Source organism: Nyctereutes procyonoides, unplaced genomic scaffold, assembly GCF_905146905.1.
Source record: "Nyctereutes procyonoides isolate TBG_1078 unplaced genomic scaffold, NYPRO_anot_genome, whole genome shotgun sequence".
Lineage (NCBI taxonomy): Eukaryota > Metazoa > Chordata > Mammalia > Carnivora > Canidae > Nyctereutes > Nyctereutes procyonoides.
This window is the reverse complement of record NW_026575037.1, coordinates 11935523-11958213: the sequence shown is the minus strand read 5'-3', so window position 1 is coordinate 11958213 and position 22691 is coordinate 11935523. Positions and strand designations below refer to the sequence as shown.

Genomic DNA, 22691 nt, shown 5'->3' with positions numbered 1-22691 from the left:
AAGATTTACTGATACACTGTGATGTGCAGGCTGTGCGCTTGGAGCTAAGAATACAAATATGTCTAGGAAGCACTTGTGTCCTCGAAGGCCCAATGGTAATTAAGTCCGCCTCACAAGGTTAGAGCAGCATTGTAACAAATAATAGGGTTGAGTGTGCACAGCACACTGTAGAAGACTGTACAAATGTAAAGCAGTGATTATGCTAACAGTTTTTGTTAACATTACTAATAAGTACTTTAAAAGGAGTGTAAAACATGTGTGGATGTGTGGAAACCCCTTTATAACCCAGGCAGTGATTGAATATATTCACTGTGCCTCCAATCTCAGTGACAGAAAGAAAGGCCAGCCCATGCTAGGATTAGGTTCAGCAGCATGAGACGGAAGTCCCCAAATAACAGTGGCTTAACCAAGAGAGGTGTTTATTTCCGTCACATGCCAGGAAAGTCTGGGTGAAGGCAATACAGGCTTTTTATGGTGGCTCTACAGAGTGGTTAGCATCCCCAGACATCACCTCCAAGGGCTAGACCTCCAGGAATCCTCTTATATCCTAGACAGTGGGGCAGAGGAAGGCAGGTAGGCAGGCGGGCATCACAAGATGGGTTGTTAGGATGCAGACGGCAGTCTCTCTGTAAAGACTCTCTGAGGAGAAGACTCCAACCACGCCCTGTCTCCAGACTTTCTCCTTGTATGCTGTCTGCATATCTGGCACCTCCATCCACCTAGGAACCAACAGAGAGCCTACTCTCTCACCCCCTCCACCATTGTCTCCCTTAGGCAGGCTTCTTTCACTCATGAGTGACAGAAGGCCCAGCTCCATCTGGCCTAAGCAGAAAGGGATTTTATAGGCACATATACATGCAGAGTCCTAGGGCAGGAGAGGCTCAAGTAAGTTTGTTTGTTTTTAAGATTTTATTTATTTATGCATGAGAGACACAGAGAGAGACAGGCACAGGCAGAGGGAGAAGCAGGTTCCATTGGAGAACCTGATGTGGGACTCGATTCCAGGACCCCGGGATCACTCCCTGAGCCAAAGGCAGACGCTCAACCACCCAGGCGTCCCTCAAGCAGGTTTCTTTCTCTATTTATGGATCTCTTCTTCCAGGCTCCTCCACATGAGCTCTTTGCTCAAACACCCCCAGCCTGTGTCTCCAGGATGATTGTAACAGCATTTCTAAACCCCAATCCTCACACACTGAAGACTGACAGGGAAGAACGAGTCTATCACCCAGAAGGTTCAGTACCATTTTATTGGCCCTGATTGGATCACCAATCACTGTGGCCCAGAGAACAGGTCAGTGACTGACTGGCTGATGCCTGGGTCACGTGTGACACCCACTGAACCATGTTAACTGGGAATAGGCAGAGGGTGGGGTCTTCAAGAGACCAGATATACAATAAATGAGGACGAGGCAGCCAGGAAGCAAGAACACAATGCTGTTCACTGTACTCAAGTTCTGTCCATTCCACACCCGTTAAGTTTCCATTCCTATCAACTCTGCTATCCTGCTGCTGGCTTGGTCCAGGAGCTCCGCAGACTGCTGCCAAGGGTTCTTTCTGGATGAAACAAACCTTAGTCTCTCTCCCAGTTGAAACCCTTTTGGTGGATTCTGTTGTGTCCTCATAATTTAGACCAGAAATGGGCAAACTAAAGCCTATGGGCCAAATCCAGTGTGCCACCTCTTTTTGTATGGCCCCCGAGTTACCAATGGTTTTTACATTCTTAAATGGCTAAGGAAAAAAGCCAAAAGATGGATACTATTTCATGAACTGGAAATTACATGAAATTCACATCCAAACTCCTTTCTGATCCCAGTGAAACCTGGGGACACTTCTTTCATGGCTCTTAAAAAAAATTGTAGCATTTGTATGTTCCTGATACATCACAGTCTCTGCTAAATACTAAGTAAGACTTTAAGAATATTCAAGTAACAATATCTAGTGAAGGCCTGCTGTGGTTTGTTGTTGTTTGTTTTGTTTAAAGATTTTATGTGTTTATTCATGAGACACAGAGAGAGAAGCAGAGATGCAGGCAGAAGGAGAACAGGCTCCCCATAAGGAGCTTGATACGGGGCTTGATCCCAGGATCCTGGGATCATGACTTGAGCCAAAGGCAGACACTCAACTACTGAGCCACCCAGGCACCCTGCCTGCTGTGTTTTAAGCAAGGAGCTTGGCACAGGAATGTATCTCTGGACAACAGCTTTCTTATTTCCTCTCCGTAGCACCTGGATCTCTATAACACAGTGGGTGCACAAGAACTGTTGTTGAATAAATAAGTGAGAAAACAGGGTTTTAGAAGCCACTTAGGGGCACGAACAGCTTCCAAGTCATCAAACAGTAAGCCATGCGATGAGCTCCCAGATGCCTTACCAGTTCTTTTGTTGGCTCCTTTTGTGAAGTAAGGGGCGGGGGTGGAAGGAAGGAAGGGAGGGTGGGTGTCAGGCCTTGACTTTGAGAATGTTGTCGCTGTTGCTGCTTCCTCTGCTGCAAAAACACATTATTCGAACAGCTAACAAAATGACTCTTTTTGTGGAGTTCTTTGCAAATATAAAGTGGCATTGAAGAGTAGATGTGGCTTCCACAATGAAATGTGTGGAAATTATAATGAAAACATGTTGCACTGAGCAAGATCAACAGTGCTTTAGTTAGGAACTTCATCCTCACACACTTTTGAATTCTTGGTTTACCTTGAAGCTGTTTTACTGTGTTAGGTTTCCCCTAACTCCTCTTCCCCGCCTTGCCCTCCAGATGCTCAACTTGTTTGTGGCCGTCATCATGGACAACTTCGAGTACCTGACTCGGGACTCCTCCATCTTAGGGCCCCACCACTTGGATGAGTTTGTCCGCGTCTGGGCGGAGTATGACCGAGCTGCATGGTGCGTAGGCCTCTTGGCCATCCTGGGGAGCCTGTGTTGAGGGCTTCTGGAGTTCCCAAGGAAGGGGTTGGAACTGGATGCCTGCCTGTAACAGAAGGAGAGGAGATTCCTCTGAGTCATGGCCTGTGGAAGAGCCCAGGCCCTCAGATTGGCTCTGGTATCAGGCCAGTCACCAAAAATGTAGCTTCTTTATCTTTGCTTCCTCTCTCATTCCTTCTGTGACAGGCTTTCCTTTTCTTTGCCAATCTCATCACACAGTCTCTATCTCAGAATGGTTGGGTTCGGTTGCCAGAGGACCTTCCAGTAATCTTTTACTTTTCTTTTTTTTTTTTTTTCTTTCCCTTTCAGTGGTTAGTGGGCTCCTTTGAATCACCGGAGTGGGGAGTCGGGGTGGGATGACAAGGGTTTTCTGGACCAGTTGAACATCTGATCATCGCAGTCTATGACAATAGCATTTTATTTCTCATCCCTCTCAAAAGATACTATTGAGATAACTCTGAAATTATGTAAAAAAAAAAAAAAACACAAGCAAGTCATCCATCCAAATGATCCCTTAAATGCTTGAGGATTTTTATTGCATAGAATTGAACTAAATGGCAGGAATTTATGTGAACAACCTCCCCAGATTTCTTTCACTGGTCCAGTATTTCTCCAGTGATGCGCCTTCTTGGGCTTTTGAGCAGGGATTGGCAAACTACAGCCTCAGGACTAAACATGGCCCACTGCCTATTTTTGTAAATAAAGCTTTATTAGAATACAGCCATACTCACTCATTTTTATGTATCATCTATGGCAGCTTTCACACTATAAGGCAGAGTTCTATAGTTGTGACAAAGACAGTGTGACCCTCAAAATCAAAAATATGACCTGACTGTTGACAGAAAAGAATTTGTTGATCCCTGCTTTAGAGTGCGAAGGCAGCATTTTGGCCCTTCATGGTTGAGGACAGGGTGACCGTTCTGGGCACATTCACTCCGTAGGAACTTTTCTATCCCATGTCATTTTAGTTTTAGGACCTTATCTCACCAATCTACCCATTCTGGTCCCCCTCTAAAAATACTACAAGAAAGGCCATCCTTCACAGGAATGGCCCACGTTGCTTCCACCTGGAGCCCCTGCATAATCTGAGACTCCCTAAAATCTACCCTCCTGTGACACTGTTGAACGTGGGTCAGGTGTTGGAAGTGTCAATCATAATTCCTTTTCCCCTCAGTAATTATTAACAATTTAGAGCACAGAGTTCTCCAAATCCATTTCTGTTGCCATGGCTGTGCAATGGCTTTTACTTTCTGGACCTACTTTTTAGTAGATAGGCTGCTTAGGAAGCCACCGGCGGTGTGTTAGAGGGAATATAGCCAGGGCCTGCATCAAATCAGCCCTGTGGCCTTGCACAAGTCACATAACCACACTCAGCCTCCTCATCTGTAAAATGTTGATGATGATGATGCCCTGCCTACCTTGAAGGGTGGCCATGTGGATTATATTAAATCATGTATGTAACTGTTGTCACAAGTGACAATTACCATACTGGAGAGCAACTAGAAATTATGGAACATTCGTTTGTAAAGCAAGGATGGCCATGAAACAGGGAGCCTGAGAAGGGACATCTTCCCTTGCCTAAGAGAGGAGAACTCCTAGCAGAGGAGCTCATTGCTCACCTAGCCTCAGTCAGGCATCCTTGGCTTTCGGAAACCCCAGCTTCCTGTGCTTTCGTGTTATCTTGGGATCCAAAAAACTTGTGCATTAAACATGTTCCTCCCCACTCACTCCAGCTGCTGGGAAGAAAGGATTCCATGAGAACTAAAAAAAATCATGAGACTTAGATCTAAGAGCTATGAACAAAAATAGAAAGGAGAACCTCTCCTGCTTCAGAATTCACAGCGTAATAGTCTGGTTAGAGTTTCATTGGCTTTCTCTTTGAGCTGCAGGGTGGGGTGGGGGGAACTAACAAGGAAAACGTGAGCCAATGTCTTCAAAAGGAAGACTGATACAGAACGCAGAGAACACCAGCTTATAGGAAGCATGAACCCACCCACATCCCATCTCAAGAAACAAAGAACAAATGATTAAATGAACTTCCTCTCAAGAATCAAGAGACTTGAAGTACCGATGAGCTGCTATTTAGAAAAAGAGGAGGAATTAACACCAAAATCAAGAAAAGACTGGAAAGAATAAAGCTGGGGCGGAGCCTCACATGGCTGCTGACAAGGACCGGATCCTCAGAGGTGGACATGATTTCAGGTAGAAACCATGGTCCATACCAGGATGTGGCTTCCTTGTTCTGGTCTCTGACGGAGCAGATGCATTAGCCACTGGAAATGAATCCATTGTTGATTCTGTCCTTCCTGCAGAAAGCCAGGACTCACTAGCAGGCCCTTGTGATAGAAGGGTGATAAGAGCTCACGTTGTTCCTGGAATTCTGGCTGGATCAGACCAGGTTGCCTGGGGGCTGGCAGGGGCAGAGGCAGAGGAAGACCATCCATGGGACCCTCCCAGGCTGCTCTCTGAGCACAGATCTGGGCAGGCTCCCACTGAGGTGAGCAGAGCTGGCCCAGGCTGAACTCGGAAACAGTCTGTCACCACGAGAAGCAAAGCCCTGTGCAAATCCCCTTATGCTAACTCTGCGTCTTGCTAATTAGCCCAACGGGAAATATGTCTCTCCTGGGCTGCAAAGAGATACTGACTTCCCACTGCCCCCAAAAGCAGGTCTGAGCAACCGACTGTCATCAGCGTTTGTGAAAAGCACACAGGAAGTCCACTCCATGGCAGCCTGGCACCTGCTCTCAACAGCTGTCTGAGGCATTTGTGAACCATCAAGCTGCATTCTTCAAGGCCTGGCTCAAGCCACCACTCATTTTCTGCAGCTGGCTGAGTATGGGCCAGATAGGTGTCTCGGGGTGCTCCTGGTCATTTGGCAGTCCCTTTGGGCCTGGGCGGGCTCGGATTTCCTTAGAGAACCAGGGGCAGTGCAGTTCAGCAAGGAGATGGTTGTCTGATGCTTACTGTTCTCAGTTTCTCCTGGCCTGACCTTGCCAGGTCCCAGGAAAAAAAAAAAAAGCTGCTCTTCCTCTTCCAGCCGTCGACATCATGGCTAAACTGTCATGTCTTTCCCACCCTGTACTGAGTGTCCTCTATTAACCTGCCTGTGCTTCCTTTACAGCGGCAGGATCCCGTATAAGGATATGTACAAATTAGTGCGGGTGATCTCGCCGCCTCTGGGCCTGGGAGAGAACTGCCCCTACAGGGTGGCTTGCAAGGTTTGCCTCCCAGTCCCCAGCCGTGACTGGCCGGGGGGTGCAACTTCGAACCCTCCTCTCCGTTCTGCTCCACCACCACTGCGCCACATGAGGGAACCTTCATGTTGCTTTCCTTTGAGTTTAAAGAGGTCCAAACCCTCCCAGAACCAGCAGCTGTTACATAAGGAAGAAGGGCACATTTGGGGAGGGGGGGAGGCAGAAAAAAGGACTTAATGCAGAAGGCCGATTTGACCTCTCTCACTTTTCAGCACATGCACACACTCCGTCACGTGTGTATTATACACACACACACACACACACACACACGCATACTCTGTCTCTCTCCCCACTCCGTCTTAACCTGTAGATTACACCAGAGGGACCTCTCTGTCCTCCAGAGAATGTAGACATCTTCACTGGTTTCCCTTCACTGGAGAACAGAGAGCCTCCTTTTGGTAAAAATAGTGTCATCCTCCCATGTGTAAAGTAGCAAGGTGTGATTCTAGTCATCATCCCTATCCCTGCACATCCTCCAGCTCTTGGGTAGTTTGGCCAGAAGAGATTGTAAAATCTCGAGAATAGAAAGGAGCTGAGAAACCATGAAGAATCAGAGCAAAAGGTGAGAGTGGCGAGAGAGGGTAGCCTTGGTGGCGTGTGGAAGAATGCAGTAGCTCAGGGGGTCTGGGAAGGTCTTTGTAGGTGACGGAGGGCTCCTAAGCAGATTTCTTGCCTTAGGATCCTCCATATACTGCTGAGGGGAGGAAGGGGTCTGTCATAATTGCCGCATCACTGCTTATTTATGAGCCCAAGGACGTTGTTCAGGAGCACATAGGACCCCTTGCCCCTTCAACTCTTCCGGGTCCTGGGAGCTCAACAGGAGTGGCCCTGCCAAGCCTCCATCCAAGGCCAAGCCCGCTAGAGAAGGAAGCCTCTCCTGGTGCTGCAGGAGGGAAGGGTGGGCTCTCTGGGCGTAGCACGGTCCAGCAGCCAGCAGAAGACTTAGGCCCAGGAAGATGCCTGCACAGGCAATGGCAATGGGAAGGAGCTGGCTTGGGGGTTGGTGACACAGTGATCCCGGCCCCCAGGAGGCCAAACAGCTGCCTCTGCTGAGACTCTTTAAACTCCACCCCGGTGAAACCTGCAGCCGCATGTGGGGAGAGCCGGGAGGGCAGCATGGCATGCGAGATGCTCTTCCTCCTTCTGGTTTGGTTTCTTCTGTCCCCAGCATGCCATCACCCTGGGGCATGCCTAGAGTAAAGAGCACTCCTCCCCGCAGAGCCAGGTGGAAGCAACGGGCCGACTCGGAAAGCAGCCCACCACGGTTTCAGTGCAAGTTGCCGCCTCCTGCTGCACACACTCACGGAGGGGGGATACACGACGTTCTTGCCTGTGGGTTCAGAGGAGGAGAAAGGCCCTCCCTCTGGGTCGGGGCCCCATCCCAGCTGGGGCCATAAATCCTAACCCGTGGCTGGAGCACCGTCTATCCGTTTTATACCGCTCACACACAGCCCTGGGAATTGAAAACCGGCTTGTGTTGTTGAATGGGGGTTGGAGAGAGTGAACAGCCCAGTAGGCTCATGACCATCCAGGAGGAGCAAACGAGTCCCCAGGACTGCACACCAAGGTCAGAGGGACCAGAGGCTGCCCTCAATGTTCCCGGGTCTGTGTGGGGCGTGATATAAATCCGCACCAGGATGGAGTCACATGTACGATTTGCCTTGATTAACAGGTTTCCTGTTCTTTTTCTGTTTGTCCATTTTGTTTTGTTTCTCTCCTCCTGTTTTCTGTATTATTTTGTTTGTTTTGTTTCGGCTCTCTGGGAATGCCTGTTCTCCTCTCCTCCCGGTCTGCATCCTGCTCCCCATTCTGTTCCTTCCCCTGCCACCCTCCCCGCCGACCCGGCCCGTCCCCACTTACCACCCCTCCATGAGCAGTGGCCGCATCCATTATACTGAGATGTATGAAATGCTGACTCTCATGTCACCACCGCTAGGCCTCGGCAAGAGATGTCCCTCCAAAGTGGCATATAAGGTAGACCACCCCTTCCTTTGTTCTGGGCTAGAGACTGGCAGGAAATGGGACCCAGCTGTGGGGAGGCCAGAACATGGGGAGGAAGCTGGGCTGGGGAGGTGGAGGAGGGAACCAAGGGGGAAGGAAATGATGAGATGGAAGGGCAGGGAAGGTTCCTGGAAGCACAGAGTCCTGAAACAATGTGGAGGATGGTTGGCAAGACTCTTCACCTTGGGGCGTTCTGTGTGTGATTTTGCGTTTCTACAAGCGTGTGGCTTCTTGTGAGCAGATTACTAGGAAGGAGGTGTTAACTAGCGTGTTTCCGCAGAGGAGGCAGAGTGGTGACCGGTAGGATAGCATATATGCACAAGAAGGAAGCCTACAGCAAAACCGCTATCAGAGCCTGTTAAAAGAAAAAAAAAAAACTTCAAATAGACAAACTAAGGAAATAATGCAGAAATGTATCTAAACTCGGTTCCAGAAATTTGTAGGAGAGAGGCAAATCCTTAACAAATTTATTCTTCTTTGACATAGGAAGGAACTGCGGCATGGTTCCTTCTAGATATCTGGAGAAAAAGAAGAACATGAGTTCTATGATACATGAGGAAGGATCCGGCCCCCTTCCCCCATCAGCTCAGCTGCCAGGTTCTCTTGTCAGTACAAGAGAAAAGGTGACAACGGGCACAAGTTGTGCTCAGCATTAGATTTGCATTACTGGCCTCACTGGACGGGGGCTGGCCCCATAGTGACAGGTGGATTCCCCATGGCTTGCTCAGCAGCATTATATATTGGAAGTCACCTGCCACTAGGGTACCCAGAGCTTTAGGGCCTAATTTTTTTCCTCCACCCATTAGTAATAGTTCCTGTATGGTGTTTAGGCTGACCCAGAACTCTGGAGCTCTTTCATCTAGGAACACACCACAGCAATGTGCCACTTGTCTAGAAGCTTAAGGAAGTGGGAGAGAGATGGAACTCAGAAACAAACAAGAAACTGACTTTACACTCTAAGACACCATGTCTGTGGAATCACATTAGGCGAGATGTTCCAATGGCGCATTAGAGATCCTGCCTTGGGAAGAGACACGTCCCTCCCTGCTAGGCTGGTGGTTCTGCCAGAGGACCTTCTGCTGCTGCTACCTCAAAGTTGTACAGCTCCAGAGAGCATCTCCTTGGAACAGGGCCCTTTAGGGTCCAGCACATGGCTCTCCATGCACAGCTGATGGGCTGGCATCCTTTTTGCTCATGATGGCCACATCCAAAAGTACCAGGTGGTGGAATGTGGCATTGAGTTCTTTGAACTTCTGGGATGAAGTTTGGAGGGAGAGAGGGTGCCGGGATGGGGTGGGGGGAGGTAAAGGATTCCAAAAGCAAGATACTCTCTGGAAAGTGGATTTGGCCATTTCAGTTTGATCCTTTCGTCTGGGTAAGGGGAACAAGGCCTACCCACTCTGCTCCTGCCTTGGTCACCCTTCTCTCATTTTCTCTCCTCTGCTCCCCCAACCTTCTTCCCCTAGACCCTGTTTGCACTCTCTTCCTTTTCCATCCTGCTCCACCTCATCCTTTGGATAAGTTGGACTTATGCATGTTTAATCATGTGCTGGCAAATTTCACCTTTTAAAGACTCAAAAAGGGGGCATCAGGATGCATCTTTCAAGTCAAATAAGCAAAGCAGAATCTCCCCCATCCCTGTCTTTCCGTGTGCATTTTGGGGGCATCCATGGGACAAGGGGGAACAGAGCAGCCTTGAATCAGGGAATGGAGTCACCTCCCAGAGCTGACTCTTCTCTCTGAGCCATTTATCTTAGAAATCACTTTCCACCCCTATCAAAGACATTCCTAGGACCATGGAGGAGTCCTGCAGAATGCTCAGTCCCCCTTCTTTTGGAATTCGGCACCATCCCCTAGGAAAAAACAAACTCAATAACTACATAGCAGTGAATGAACCCTAAGTGAGAAGCAAGGAGAGGAGGTGGGAATGGGGACAGGGAATCCTTGCCCTTCTTTTTTGTCTCTGCATTTGACCCCTGTAATTTGCTTCTCTGCTCACCGAGGTTTCTTTCGATATTTTTTTCCTCCTGCTGTTTCTTTTCTCTCTTTCGCACAGAGGTTGGTCCTAATGAACATGCCAGTAGCTGAGGACATGACAGTCCACTTCACCTCCACACTGATGGCTCTGATCCGGACAGCCCTGGACATCAAAATCGCCAAAGGTGAGCTGGGGATGGAAAAACAGGAGTCTAGAACAACTCACCCAAGGTGGCAGAGGATGGAGAGGTGCAAACTTGCATCCGTCTGATAGCGCCACGATGTGCAAATGTGCCACAGGGTCCTAGTTTCACCTCTGACTCAGAAATGTTTGCCATTTCTCCCTGGAAAAATGGTTTGATAATCTCTGTGGCTCCTTTCAGCTCACCAGCATGTGCTCCTCAGTGGCTGGCACACAGTAGGCATTTTAGAAGTGTTTGCTTATTGAACAAATGAGTTTTGATTTTGTCTTTTTCTTATGTGGTTTCTCTATGATGCCCTGGAAGGTGTGTGATGGGTGCTATCAGGGCAGTCCTTTGCTCTTCTCAATTTCTGATTCAGTGATTTAGGAGAGAAAAGGATCACTATTTCTAGAGACCTCCAGCCTGCCTGCTCTTGCCTGATCCAAATCCTCTTTAAGATCAGGTCACTCAGACTATGGAGTCAGACTTGATGGAAGAATTGATGTACGTATAATGAGGCAGGGGAGGCTCCTTATGGCTCTTTTCATTTTGTCCTCTGATACATTAAGCACCTGGGAGGTGTTTCAAATGAATGAGGAAGGTGCTCTTGGTCTTGGGGCCTCAGATCTCTGTGACAAGGATCTCTGAGTCACTAGAAAGGGGAGCCAAAATGTGTTCTGCTTCTTCAGCAGAAAGACGTGGTATTACAAGATCCACTGTCACCAAGTGCCAAGATTTCCTCTGAGGATATGAGGTGCCATGCTGATTCAGCTCCCACCCCCATCTACTCCCTCCAGCCTTGTTATTTGTGTGTCTGTTCTATTTATTAAAATTTCTCTTATTCTAGGTGGTGCAGACAGGCAGCAGCTAGACTCGGAGCTGCAAAAGGAGACCCTGGCCATCTGGCCTCACCTGTCCCAGAAGATGCTAGACCTGCTTGTGCCCATGCCCAAAGGTGTGGGGTCTCCTCCTGGGTAGTGTTGTCGCTGTGGGCTCAGCATACCAAGGTCACATCTGTTGGGTGGAGGGGGGTGAATAGGAAGTGACCAAGGAGATAAGGAAAGGTGGCTCTTTTATCCTTAGGGGAATTCCAAATCCCCCACTTCTTTTTTTTTTAATTTTTATTTATTTATGATAGTCACACAGAGAGAGAGAGAGAGAGGCAGAGACATAGGCAGAGGGAGAAGCAGGCTCCATGAACCGGGAGCCCGACGTGGGATTCGATCCCGGGTCTCCAGAATCGCGCCCTGGGCCAAAGGCAGGCGCTAAACCGCTGCGCCACCCAGGGATCCCTCAAATCCCCCACTTCTTAATCCCTTTTGCATGAATTGGAAGGTTTTGTTTGTTTTCTCCCTGCCCCCTCCAAGATTGGTCACTATAGCTGTGGGTAAAACTTCTTGAGTGCATAGCTCTCTCCCTGCACATGATAGTGTTCAGCAAACCCTCCCACAGTTGGGAATAAGGTAACTTATTCTATGTAGCTGTGACTTAGAGATAGCACTGGAGATCAGCAGAGGTGATGCTTATTAATACATGGTTTATCATCAGTATCCTTACCCTCTCTGGGTGGCTGTGGAAGCTCCCTGAGGAGGACCTCGTCACTTTGTATTCCCAGGGTCCGGCACCTGTGGCACTCTCCATAAATGTTGGCTAGATGGGTGGCTGAGGGAGCAGACCTGCTTCAGAGAGTGGGAAAGCTTGTGAGGTGTCCTCACTCTCTGCCACCTGTCTTCTCCCTATTCCCTTCCATGCCACACTTGTGGTTTTAGCCTCTGACCTGACTGTGGGCAAAATCTATGCAGCAATGATGATCATGGACTACTATAAACAGAGTAAGGTGAAGAAACAGAGGCAGCAGCTGGAGGAACAGGTGAGAGTCAAGGACAACTTGGGAGTGGGTGGGCCACGAGGAGTCCCAGGAGGGCCCCTATAGGGACAGACCTGTGCCTCCCTGGGGCATGGTGCCCTGCAAGTGCTAGAAGCAGAGGAAGGGGTGCAGTGTGCAGGAACCTTCTAGTGTTGGAGATTAGAAACTCAGGGGATCAGAGGATCAGGCATGCTCCTGTCTTACCCAAGTAATTTGTATTTCCCATCCCTCCGCGAGCATACCCCATAGTCACATGAGTTCCTTTTTCCTACTTTTAATACAGAAAAACGCACCCATGTTCCAGCGAATGGAGCCCTCATCTCTGCCTCAGGAGATCATTGCTAATGCCAAAGCCCTGCCCTATCTCCAGCAGGACCCCGTTTCAGGCCTGTGAGTATCACCATAGGTCCACAGCTGGCCTGCTTGCATCCTATCACCAGTGCCATCATGCAGGCCCAGAAATGCCTAAGAAAGAATAGTTCTGAGCCAAGCAATCCTTTCTCTGAGGTTGAGACAACAATATTTTTCTTTTATTTTAAAACAGTTCTTCAGCAAGGGTAATAGCGAGTTCGGCACTGGGGCCAGCCCGAGAGAGAGAGAGAGAAAGAGAGAGAGAGAGAGAGCACTGTGAATGGACAAAGAAGGAAGGGCACATGTTAGTGTCATCACTCTACAACTAAGAAACTGGAGACTAAATAAGCTGCCCTAAGTCATGTGGCTAGTAGGAAGCTGAACTGAGGTTAAGTTTGTTATCCTTAACTCCAGAGTATTCCCACTGCACTATTATCAATAATGAACAAAAGGAATCTTAGATAAGGAAAAGAAAAAAAAAGCCTGTATTAGAAGTGGAAACAAAACATCAGTCAAGGAAGTTGCCAACTCTTCTGAGTTGCAAACCTTAGCCCCTCCATTGGTCGTTAGCCTAAATGATGTATTAATGCATACATATCTCGTTATAATAACACAATCTTTCTGTCATCAGCAAACATGTACAAGTATCCAAAGGGCAGGAGTCCCTCTGCCTCACATGAGGAAGTTTTTGTGGTTGGATTTAAGCCAGTCCTAGTTCTCATGGAGCCAGTAATCACTTAATACCACAACTTCAGTAATTATCAGAGGAATGAAATCAGGGCCTGGGAATGAGACCCTGGGTCAGAAGGCCATTTGGAATTTCTCACACCGTGAATCCCTTTCAGCCTGTGGTGTTAGACACCTGTGCTTGAAAAGCACTGATCTCGGAGGTCACAAGGTAACACATGTGCAAGAGAAGCAAAGGACCAACATCATGATCAAAGCTATTATTGATCTTTACAAATATTTGATGGTATAAGATAGCAAGGTATGAAAAAAAAAGATAGCAAGGTATGGCTTCACGTGTCTACAGAAAACCAAGAGATGTTTATCTTTGGTCTGTGCAGGAAGGGAGGTATGACTGGAGCAGTGAAAGTCCAGTGTCTTTCTCAAGGACTTTGGCTTAGAAAGGAGGGCATCCCTCCACCGAGATCTCCCTCACCCCACCAGTTTACCATACATGTCTCCCACCATGGCATCAAACCACTTTCTTGCCATGTTTATTGATTCATTCACTCCTTGATTTGACCAATATTTTTTTTAAAATCCCATATGATAGAAAACCTGGCTCAGACACTCGGGATTTCACTGATCACAGCCCTCATGGAGACGAATCCTGAAAAAAAAATTACAAAAGCGACGAAGGTTAAAATGCAGAAGGGTAGCCTATTGCGATGCCACCGAAGAGAAGTAGCACATCTGGTTCGAGGGCTTGGGGAGGCCTCCCTGTGCAAAGTGAGACTCAAAGGCTTGGTCTTCAAGACAGGGGAGAGTGGGATAAGCCTCAGGAACCTGACAACTGTCAGAATGGCTGGAGCACGGGGAGCTCAGTGAGGCCAACAGGTGGAAGCATTATAAGCAGAATACAGAAGTGAGAGTTTATCTAAGGGCCATGGGGTTTTACTCATCAATGGGACATGATCAGACTTGGGCTTTTTAAAGATGATTCTTGAAACCAGTCTGGACAATAGAACTGCTTTTAGTATGTGACTGCCATTGTGCTAATCATTAATGACTGTGACTTGGACTAACAGGCTGGAGATGAGGTAAGATGCTCAGACCTGAAATATTTCCAGTAGGGAGACTGGGTGGGATTTGATGATTGATTTGCCTCAGGGAGTGAAGGAGAGGGAAAAATAAAAGATGACTCCCAAGTTTCTGGCCTACACCTTGGGGTGGATGTTGGCATGTTTCCTGAAAGGGGGGGTGGGACACTGGTGGAGGAGCAGGCTGGTTCCTCAGGACCTCCTGCTGTCATTGAGCTTACACCTGCTGGAAAGCCACTCATGAAGCAGAATTGCTGGAAAGAAGAACAGTTGTCATTTTCTGTGATTTGTATGAGGAAGAAAACATGGCACAATCTGAGTCCATGTGAGCTCTGGCAAGGGGAAAAGTCAAAGCGTATTTCCTTCACAAGTTGAATTTGAAAGAATGAATTCAAAATGATATGAAAAGAGTTGGGTTGGGAAAAAAAGCTTTCTGCTCTCTGGGAAGAGTCTGTATTAACATCTTGAGGCAGAGAGAAGCCGGGCGGGCACATTCAATGAACTAGGAGAGTCCAGTGTGTCTGAAATTCAGGAGCAGGAGGTACAGGGCGAGAGAAAGGAACTAGATCATGAGAATCCATATTCCAGACTTTATCCTGACAATGAGGAACCAGACAAGGTTTTTAAAGTAGGAAGGATGTCATCTCGCTTCAAGTTCTTCAACTCTGCGAGCTTGTTTGGTGATCCCAAGGGTCCTCTCTACCTGTGGGGGATTCTGGGATTTCTCATAGAGCAGTGCTCATCTTGCTCCTCGAGGTTCTCAGAAGGCCTCTGAGGAAGATGACTGGCATGTAAGCAGGTGATTTAAATATCAGATCACTCTGTGTCAGTTGTGAGAATTCAGCAAACATCCTCCTGGCAGCAAGGGGACAGGTGGGGGTGACTCTGCTCTTCAGATCTCTCCCTGTGATCCCAGTCCAGGTAAGATTGTGCCTGTGGATTAATTTTTAAGTAAATTTGTTCATGCCTCGCATTTTCCAGTGGATGCATTCATGAGTGCAATACCCTCAACGATGAAATGGCTGTCCCTGGAGCACGAGATGATGCCCCATCTCTCCCTTCTGGCTCCACCATTATTGAGAGCTGTGGCTCAGTCCCTGACCACTGTCCCTCCCACCACCAGGAAGCTTACTCTGCATTCTTGAGGAGGTCAGAGGGCACCTGGTACTATGCTAGTAGCAGTGAATGGCAGCAACAGCCATCTTCTCAGGAGAGACTGGCTACTTCTGTTTCTCCTAAGTAGCCCTTTGGATCCCATTTGGCTAAGAGTGCCTACAGATACCAAGCAGTGGTTTAATAACAGGCACACCGGGACAGCTCACCATAGCTTTCATTCACAGGCCTCTTACCTCATCACCATTTAGGTATCCTCCTCCATAGCCATCAACCCAGAAGTTACCAACCTCCTCACCACCACCTCAGAGATCATTGCACCTAGTTCCTAAACCAACAGACATAGTGTCTGGCACAGAGCCATCCTTCGATAAATGCTCATGGCATTGAATTGTTTAGTTTGGCCAAGGATGTTGGCACAATAAAACCGTATTTCTACTGAAACTGGAGGAAATTATTTAAAAGACCATGACTGCTTAATATTTAAACAAACTGTTCACTGTTTAAACTACAGTATTTTTTTTTCCCTGCTGAAGGGAGAAACTGAGCAGAAACAGGTTTGTAATCGAGCACTGGTCTTCCATATGGCTGAGTGTGACAAATAATGCCGTTTGTCACAGATAGTCTAGTCACCAGCAGAATGATGAATGGTTCCAAATACAGGTTGAAAACAGTGGCTTCTCCTTTCCAATGTTTTTTTTTTTTTTTTTTTTTTTTTTTTTTACCTTTTAATTCTAGGATCCAGCCTGTCAGTTACCAGCCTTACAAAGCCAGCCAGTACTGATAGGTGTCACCCTTTGCCTGGGAAGGAAGTCCTATATGGGGTGGGAATTAGTAGCGGCAGCTATGATATGACTTTCTCTTTCTCTCATGAACACGTTACCTCTTACTTTGCCATTGCTTTTCAGGAGTGGCCGTAGTGGATACCCTTCGATGAGTCCACTCTCCCCCCAGGAAATATTCCAATTGGCTTGTATGGATCCAGCCGATGATGGACAGTTCCAGGAACAGCAGTCTCTGGTGAATCAATGAGTTACATGACCTCACAAATACATCCTTGGTTTCCTGATCCCTCCCACTGTCATTTCCAAATTTTATTTCATAGCTAAGGGTTTATCAGGAAAACCCTGCCAGTTAGTCACCCTCCTATCCCTCCTTTCATGGTTCAGTTTCTCATGTTCTCTGACAAATGCTCCCTCTGTGGGTTTTAGAATCCCAGAGCCCCTTACCTGCTGCAGGTACTTCGATTGCTTCAGGCCAAACCTTCTTAATTTATGCCTGCAAGCAGCAAATATAGAAGCAAGAGTCACAAATTCTTGCCTTTGATATAGAGCCTTAGGATGAATCATCAGAATGAGTGGAACCAAATGGACAGCTTACTGTAGCCAGGTGCTGTTTCTGGGAAACAGGAATGCTCTATGCCAGCCCTTCGGAGGTACTCATCTCCTGGGTAACTCAGGCGGTCAGATGTGAGTGACTTAGCTATCTGCTAAGAGTTACAGAAGAATTTCTTACCTGTTTTCTGTGTCCCTTTTGGTCACAATTCTATAAATCAAGTTCATATAGGAGGTCCCTAAAATCCCTCTCTAGAACCTAGAGTTTTTCATTAACATAAATGGTAAAATTCCTGAGAAACCTATTGAATCAGGTTGAAGCTTGAAGAAGGCAGGTTGGGGGGAGGGGAGCATTGACTTTAGATTTTGCAAATGCAAAGCTAAAATGCGATTCTTAATGATAATAGACTTTACTATTAACCTTAGTCCAGGAGTTGTGAGAGCAAGTTCCCTCCAGAGCTTAGAATAAAGCTCAAGTGTTCGCAAGGCTGGAAAGGAAAAGACAAAACTCAACATTTGCAAAAGTCCATATTAGACAGTTTATCCTGAGTTCTGTGTCACTTTGATTATAATTCATCTGTGTTTTTTCTCTTCCCTTCTCTCCTGACTCCCTCCACTGCTACCGTGCACCCCAGAGCCATCCTGGATGGATGATGTGGGTGGAGTGTGGGACTGGCCTGTTTATGGAGTACATGTCTGTTGGCATAGGTACCCTTAGAGGGAGGGCAAGACCCTCCACTAGCTCAGACAAATAGGTGATTCCAACTCCTGCGACTGCTGAGACAGGGAATTCTGTGTAGATGTGTGGGAGACTGCTAGACCAGACCCTCTCAGAGTGGGTTTTCTTGGTGAGGTAAGCAGGAATCCTTGAACTAATTCCCTGCCTTCCTTTATGAGGAATTTAGCACCATGGACTAATTGGTACAGATAGTTTGATTCTTAAAAGTGCCTCTCAGCATTTTACAGCTTGTCTGCCTGATGATGCATCTGGCTGGGAAAATCTCAATAATGTGTCCTTTCTTTCACAGGGAGGCTTCATTACATCATTATTTCTATGGGTTCCCCGGGGCTGAGCCATAGTGCCAGGACTTTTTGGATCTGTGTTCATCTCATTGTCAGTACTGGTGTCTGTAATCCAGTTCAGGTGTCAGCCCGTGCTACACACTCACCACTGTGTACTCCTGCCCATTCTCGGGGCCCCCTGCTCCACGTCCGGAGGCGTGGCCGTGATTTGTGCGTGTGTCTTATACCACCTCTCACACCTCACAAACTGCAGTGTTGTGACCACGTCTGTTTTAAGTTGGACCTTTGTGCTTTATAAAGCATGTACTGCAAACACTATAGTTTCCTCAAGAAGTGCACATATCACATGTCCTAGATGGGCAGTCCTCCCATGCGCACCAGAAACCACCTGGCCAAATGGTCTTGGAGACTAAGGGGGAGGGTCTTGGGCACCCTTTCCTTCAGCAGTCCCCTATTTAAACAACTAGGTTTTTAGGGTGTCATTCCCTAAATATAAAATAGCCTTTTTTTCTAGGATAATCTCCAGATGTCCAGGATATTTCTAGGTCTCTTTGGTGTCCCATGTAAACATTTCTAAGGCAACTCTACCCCTTATGCAGTGACAGTAGCTATCTGTGTAGATCATGTACAGTTGCCAAACTAATATTCTTTAACCAGGAAAATCACATAAAAGAGCTGGTAGGACCTTAGAGATTTCCAATCCAACCTTCTAATGTTCTCGGGTGGCACAGCGGAATATAATAGCCACCACCCACATGTGGCCATTGAGCACTTGAAATGTGACTAGTCCAAACTGAGATGTGCTAGAAGTAGAAAATACATGCCCATGTCAAAGATGTAGAGGGCAAAAAAAAAGTGGAACATCCCCATTTTTAGATTGATTACATGTTGACATGAGAATATTTAAATATATTAGGTTGAATAAAATATATTACATTGGATTTTTTTTTAATTTTTTTAAATTTATTTACGATAGTCATACAGAGAGAGAGAGAGGCAGAGACACAGGCAGAGGGAGAAGCAGGCTCCATGTACCGGGAGCCTGATGTGGGATTCGATCCTGGGTCTCCAGGATCGCGCCCTGGGCCAAAGGCAGGCGCCAAACCGCTGCGCCACCCAGGGATCCCACATTGGATGTTTTTAAAGACTTTTTAAAATGTAGTTACTAGGACATTTAAAATTAGAGGTAGTTCGTGTAATATTTTTATTGGACTGCCCTAGTCTAGAGCATCCCTGACAGATGGCCATCTATCACATTTTTTGAATGGTTTTAATCACAAGAAAGCTCTCAGCTAATAAATCACGTGGCTTAAGGTATGAGCTGATGTGTTTGACACCAGAAATTAGTGACTTTCCTTAGAACAGTGGTTTCTGTTTGATAAATAACTTCATCACATTGAAAGAAGAATCCTAACACTACCAACTATCAGAAAGTAAACTTCACATATCTAAGAACTATTATGAGTGATACTGTTTTACAAAACTAGCCAATCTGAAGGACTGCTTCGTGGTAAACAAGACGATACTTGACTAGAAAAGGCCATCTTTACTTTTTTATTCCCAGTAGAGCTTTCTATCTGGGACATCTGTTATACCACATGTGCACACACGGATGCACCCACATATACACATACAACTGAGACCTCAGAGATGCAAGTCTCTCTTCTAAAAGCCATTCTTGTCATGGAGGAGGCCGAATCATCCACTGGAGGTGAGAAGCAATGAGATGGAACCGAGTCCCACAAGCTTGGCTGTGTGTTTATTTCCAGGAGCCAGAGGTTAGTGAATTAAAAAGCGTGCAGTCCTCTAACCATGGCATCTACCTTCCTTCGGACACCCAGGAGCATACGGGATCTGGGAGGGCATCTTCTATGCCACGCCTGACTGTGGATCCCCAGGTAAAAAGCTATTACCACCTGCCATGTGTAGTGGCATCCTGGGCTGTATTGGATTGGTGGGTTATGACAAAACATCTGATATTTTCAGGTGAGCCCTTGATTTGCCCCCTCCCTTCCCTATAGGCAAAGTCTGGCTTATGGACCTTCTCTATAGAGCCTGCTCCTCCAAGATGTGTTTTCAGTGAAGCCCCAACCATAACAAGCTAGGCAGCAAAATGGTATAACTCCTTCTGGATGGGCTCAATATCCTCAAGACTTAACCAGCCATGCAAGAAATATTTTCCAGGATTTTCCTTTTGTTTTTTTTTTTCCCCTTTCCTCCTTTCCTGTATCCCCCAGCACATATGCAGTTACTTACACACACAGCTCTGTGTCAGGACCGTCTGTCCTAACCAGTGCAGGCCACGCCTCATTTCTTTGTCTGTTTTCCTGGCTTCTTTTTTCTGTCTGTCTGTCTTACATCAAGTTTTGACAGAGACAAGAAGTTTTTGTGAATCTGTTTAACATCTGTGGCAAATCAAAATGCCAGAGTTTAAGGTGGGGCTGAGGAGGGGGTGGGCATAGGTATGGGGGGAGGTTATGGATGAGAGAGAGCAATGCATTCTTAGATGCTGCCCAGTTACAAGCTCTCCTAAGCTCCTGTGCTACATGGCAGTGCAAGGCAAGGGCAACAAATAAAAGGCAAAGCTATGCTTCTCTCATGGTGCAGACTTTTTGACAGTTGCCCTCACAATATTTCAAGGTGACTCAAGGTTCACTGGCCAAGTCCCTACATTAGATGGCTCTATGGGAAGCTTGCACTATACACTCATCTGCTTGCTTCCTCGAACATGAAGAAAAGACCATGGATAAGTCTTAGTGTCTATGTTAATATAGCCCAGGACCCTTTTCTCCAGCTGACGTCTCAGCAAGAGGGATTCCAGGGAGGTTACAGTTGGCAATCTTCAACAATCTCCATCTCACTTCCTCCTTACTTCTAGACCCTTTCAGTAATTAATCCAGATTTTGCGTTCCTCTGGGGGCTCCTATTTCCAGGTGGTGACAGATACTAGCTCCATGAGACGTTCATTTTCCACTATTCGGGATAAGCGTTCAAATTCCTCCTGGTTGGAGGAATTCTCCATGGAGAGAAGCAGTGAAAATACCTACAAGTCACGTCGTCGGAGTTACCACTCCTCCCTAAGACTGTCAGCTCATCGCCTGAATTCTGACTCAGGTGAGGGGGTCTTTGCTGTTCACCTCTTTTCAGACTCCTGCTCTGATGACCAATTCTGAAAAGAACTGCACGTCACTGGAACAGGATTCAGGTTGAGGAGAACGAGGGAAGGAAGAGCACTTGTCACCAGGAAAAGAGTTCCCTCTCTGATTTATCCTAATACAGCATCTTCTATATTCATCATAAAGGCTGGAATCTTTTTCAGATTAGGGCTATAGAAATCATTAAAATGTATAGAACTGTTCACTCAATTATGTTGTACACCTGAAACTCCTATAATCTTATATTTTAATTATATCTCAATAATAAAAATGTGATTTTCAAATGACCTTCTGCAAAACCACTAGGGTTCCTTAGGGGGCCTCTAATACATTCCTGGCAGGGGCTGGGCTTTTACCGTCAATTCCACTTCAATCCCAATAGTGACACTGGAATCGTTTTAGGTTTTTGGAGTTTTGTTTTGTTTTTTAAGGAAAAGGGTCATACTGATAGAGTTTGAAGCATTATAATGGTTTCTCTTTTATGAAATGAGGAAACAGAGATCAAAACACAGTGACATGCCTTTATCACAGAGCTAGTAAATGGCAGAAATGGGACTAGAAGTCCTCAATGGACCTGAAACCCTTTGATCTCCATCCCTTTACTGATGCTATCTTTCCCCAAAAAAGGTTATATACCCATGTTTAGGACATAGATAATTCCTGGGCCGTAGTGTTGACAAAGATTCTATCTTATTTATGTCTAGCATACCTAAAAACCGAAGAGAACCAGTTGCATCCTTTGACCTATGTGTCTTTCTAGTGGCAGCTCGCACACTAATCTCTTTACAAAAGGAGAATTTTCTACCCTTTCCCTCCTGCCTCCCATTCAGATCACCTGTTGACATGCCTGGAGAAGTGAGGATTCTTCAGAGGCCCAGTCCCACCCAGGCTGTATGACATCTCTTTGTGCTCTGGGTGGAGTGGTGATCAGTTGCTTTTGTCGTCTCTCTCAGGCCACAAGTCTGACACCCACCGCTCAGGGGGCAGAGAGCGGGGACGGTCGAAAGAGCGAAAGCATCTTCTCTCTCCTGATGTCTCCCGCTGCAACTCAGAGGAGCGAGGGACCCAGGCCGACTGGGAGTCCCCAGAGCGCCAACAGTCCAGGTCTCCCAGTGAGGCCAGGTCACAGACCCCCAACAGACAGGTGAGCATGGAGAGGAAGTGGAGCCCCTGTAGAAAGACAAGGAGGGGTGGTCTGTTAACATTAGGTGCAAAATGTGGACCTAATGAAATCCTTGATTTCATAGGAAACTATATCCATTGTGCACAGACGTTAGCTACTTCATGCTTGTGTCCTCAGAAAGGATAGGAATTCATGGAAAACAAGATGGTTCCCCCCAAGAAAGACAATGGTATCTAGAAGTTATTGCATCTCAGTCCTCAGAACCCAGAGGTACAAAGTCACAACAAATACACAAATGTCTCAGCCAGATCTAGGAGGAAAGGAACACCTTTGGCCAGAAAAGTTTCTGTGACCAGTTGCATGATCCCTAGTATTAGTTATGATGGTGAGTCATCTCTCAGCACAGAATTTATAAGTTGGATCCGTTCAACCTTGTTTACCTGGCTTCCAGCCAATCCCAAGAAGATGACTCCTTTCTTGCAGAAATTACCATCAAAGCTGTGTGAAAACATTCTCTCGCCCTGTTTTCCTCTTCACTCCCAGCCCTACCTCTCCCCAAGGCTGTCAGAGCCCAGATGGGAGACCCCCCTCACCAGCAGCGAGCAGAGGAGAGGAGGAGGGGGGGAATTA

At 46.9% G+C, this 22691-nt stretch overlaps 1 protein-coding gene across 2 annotated transcripts in view; it reads left to right on the top strand.

Moving 5' to 3' along the window:
• CACNA1E (calcium voltage-gated channel subunit alpha1 E) overlaps positions 1-22691 on the top strand; it is a 385492-nt gene that overhangs the window by 353354 nt on the left and 9447 nt on the right. For both annotated transcript variants that reach the window (XM_055319282.1, XM_055319281.1), the window contains 10 exons: positions 2749-2876; positions 8047-8143; positions 10227-10332; positions 11177-11284; positions 12099-12199; positions 12480-12586; positions 16335-16446; positions 19553-19681; positions 20717-20897; positions 21892-22082. In XM_055319282.1, coding sequence (XP_055175257.1) covers positions 2749-2876; positions 8047-8143; positions 10227-10332; positions 11177-11284; positions 12099-12199; positions 12480-12586; positions 16335-16446; positions 19553-19681; positions 20717-20897; positions 21892-22082 — 1260 coding nt within the window. The remainder of the gene's footprint in view (positions 1-2748; positions 2877-8046; positions 8144-10226; positions 10333-11176; positions 11285-12098; positions 12200-12479; positions 12587-16334; positions 16447-19552; positions 19682-20716; positions 20898-21891; positions 22083-22691) is intronic.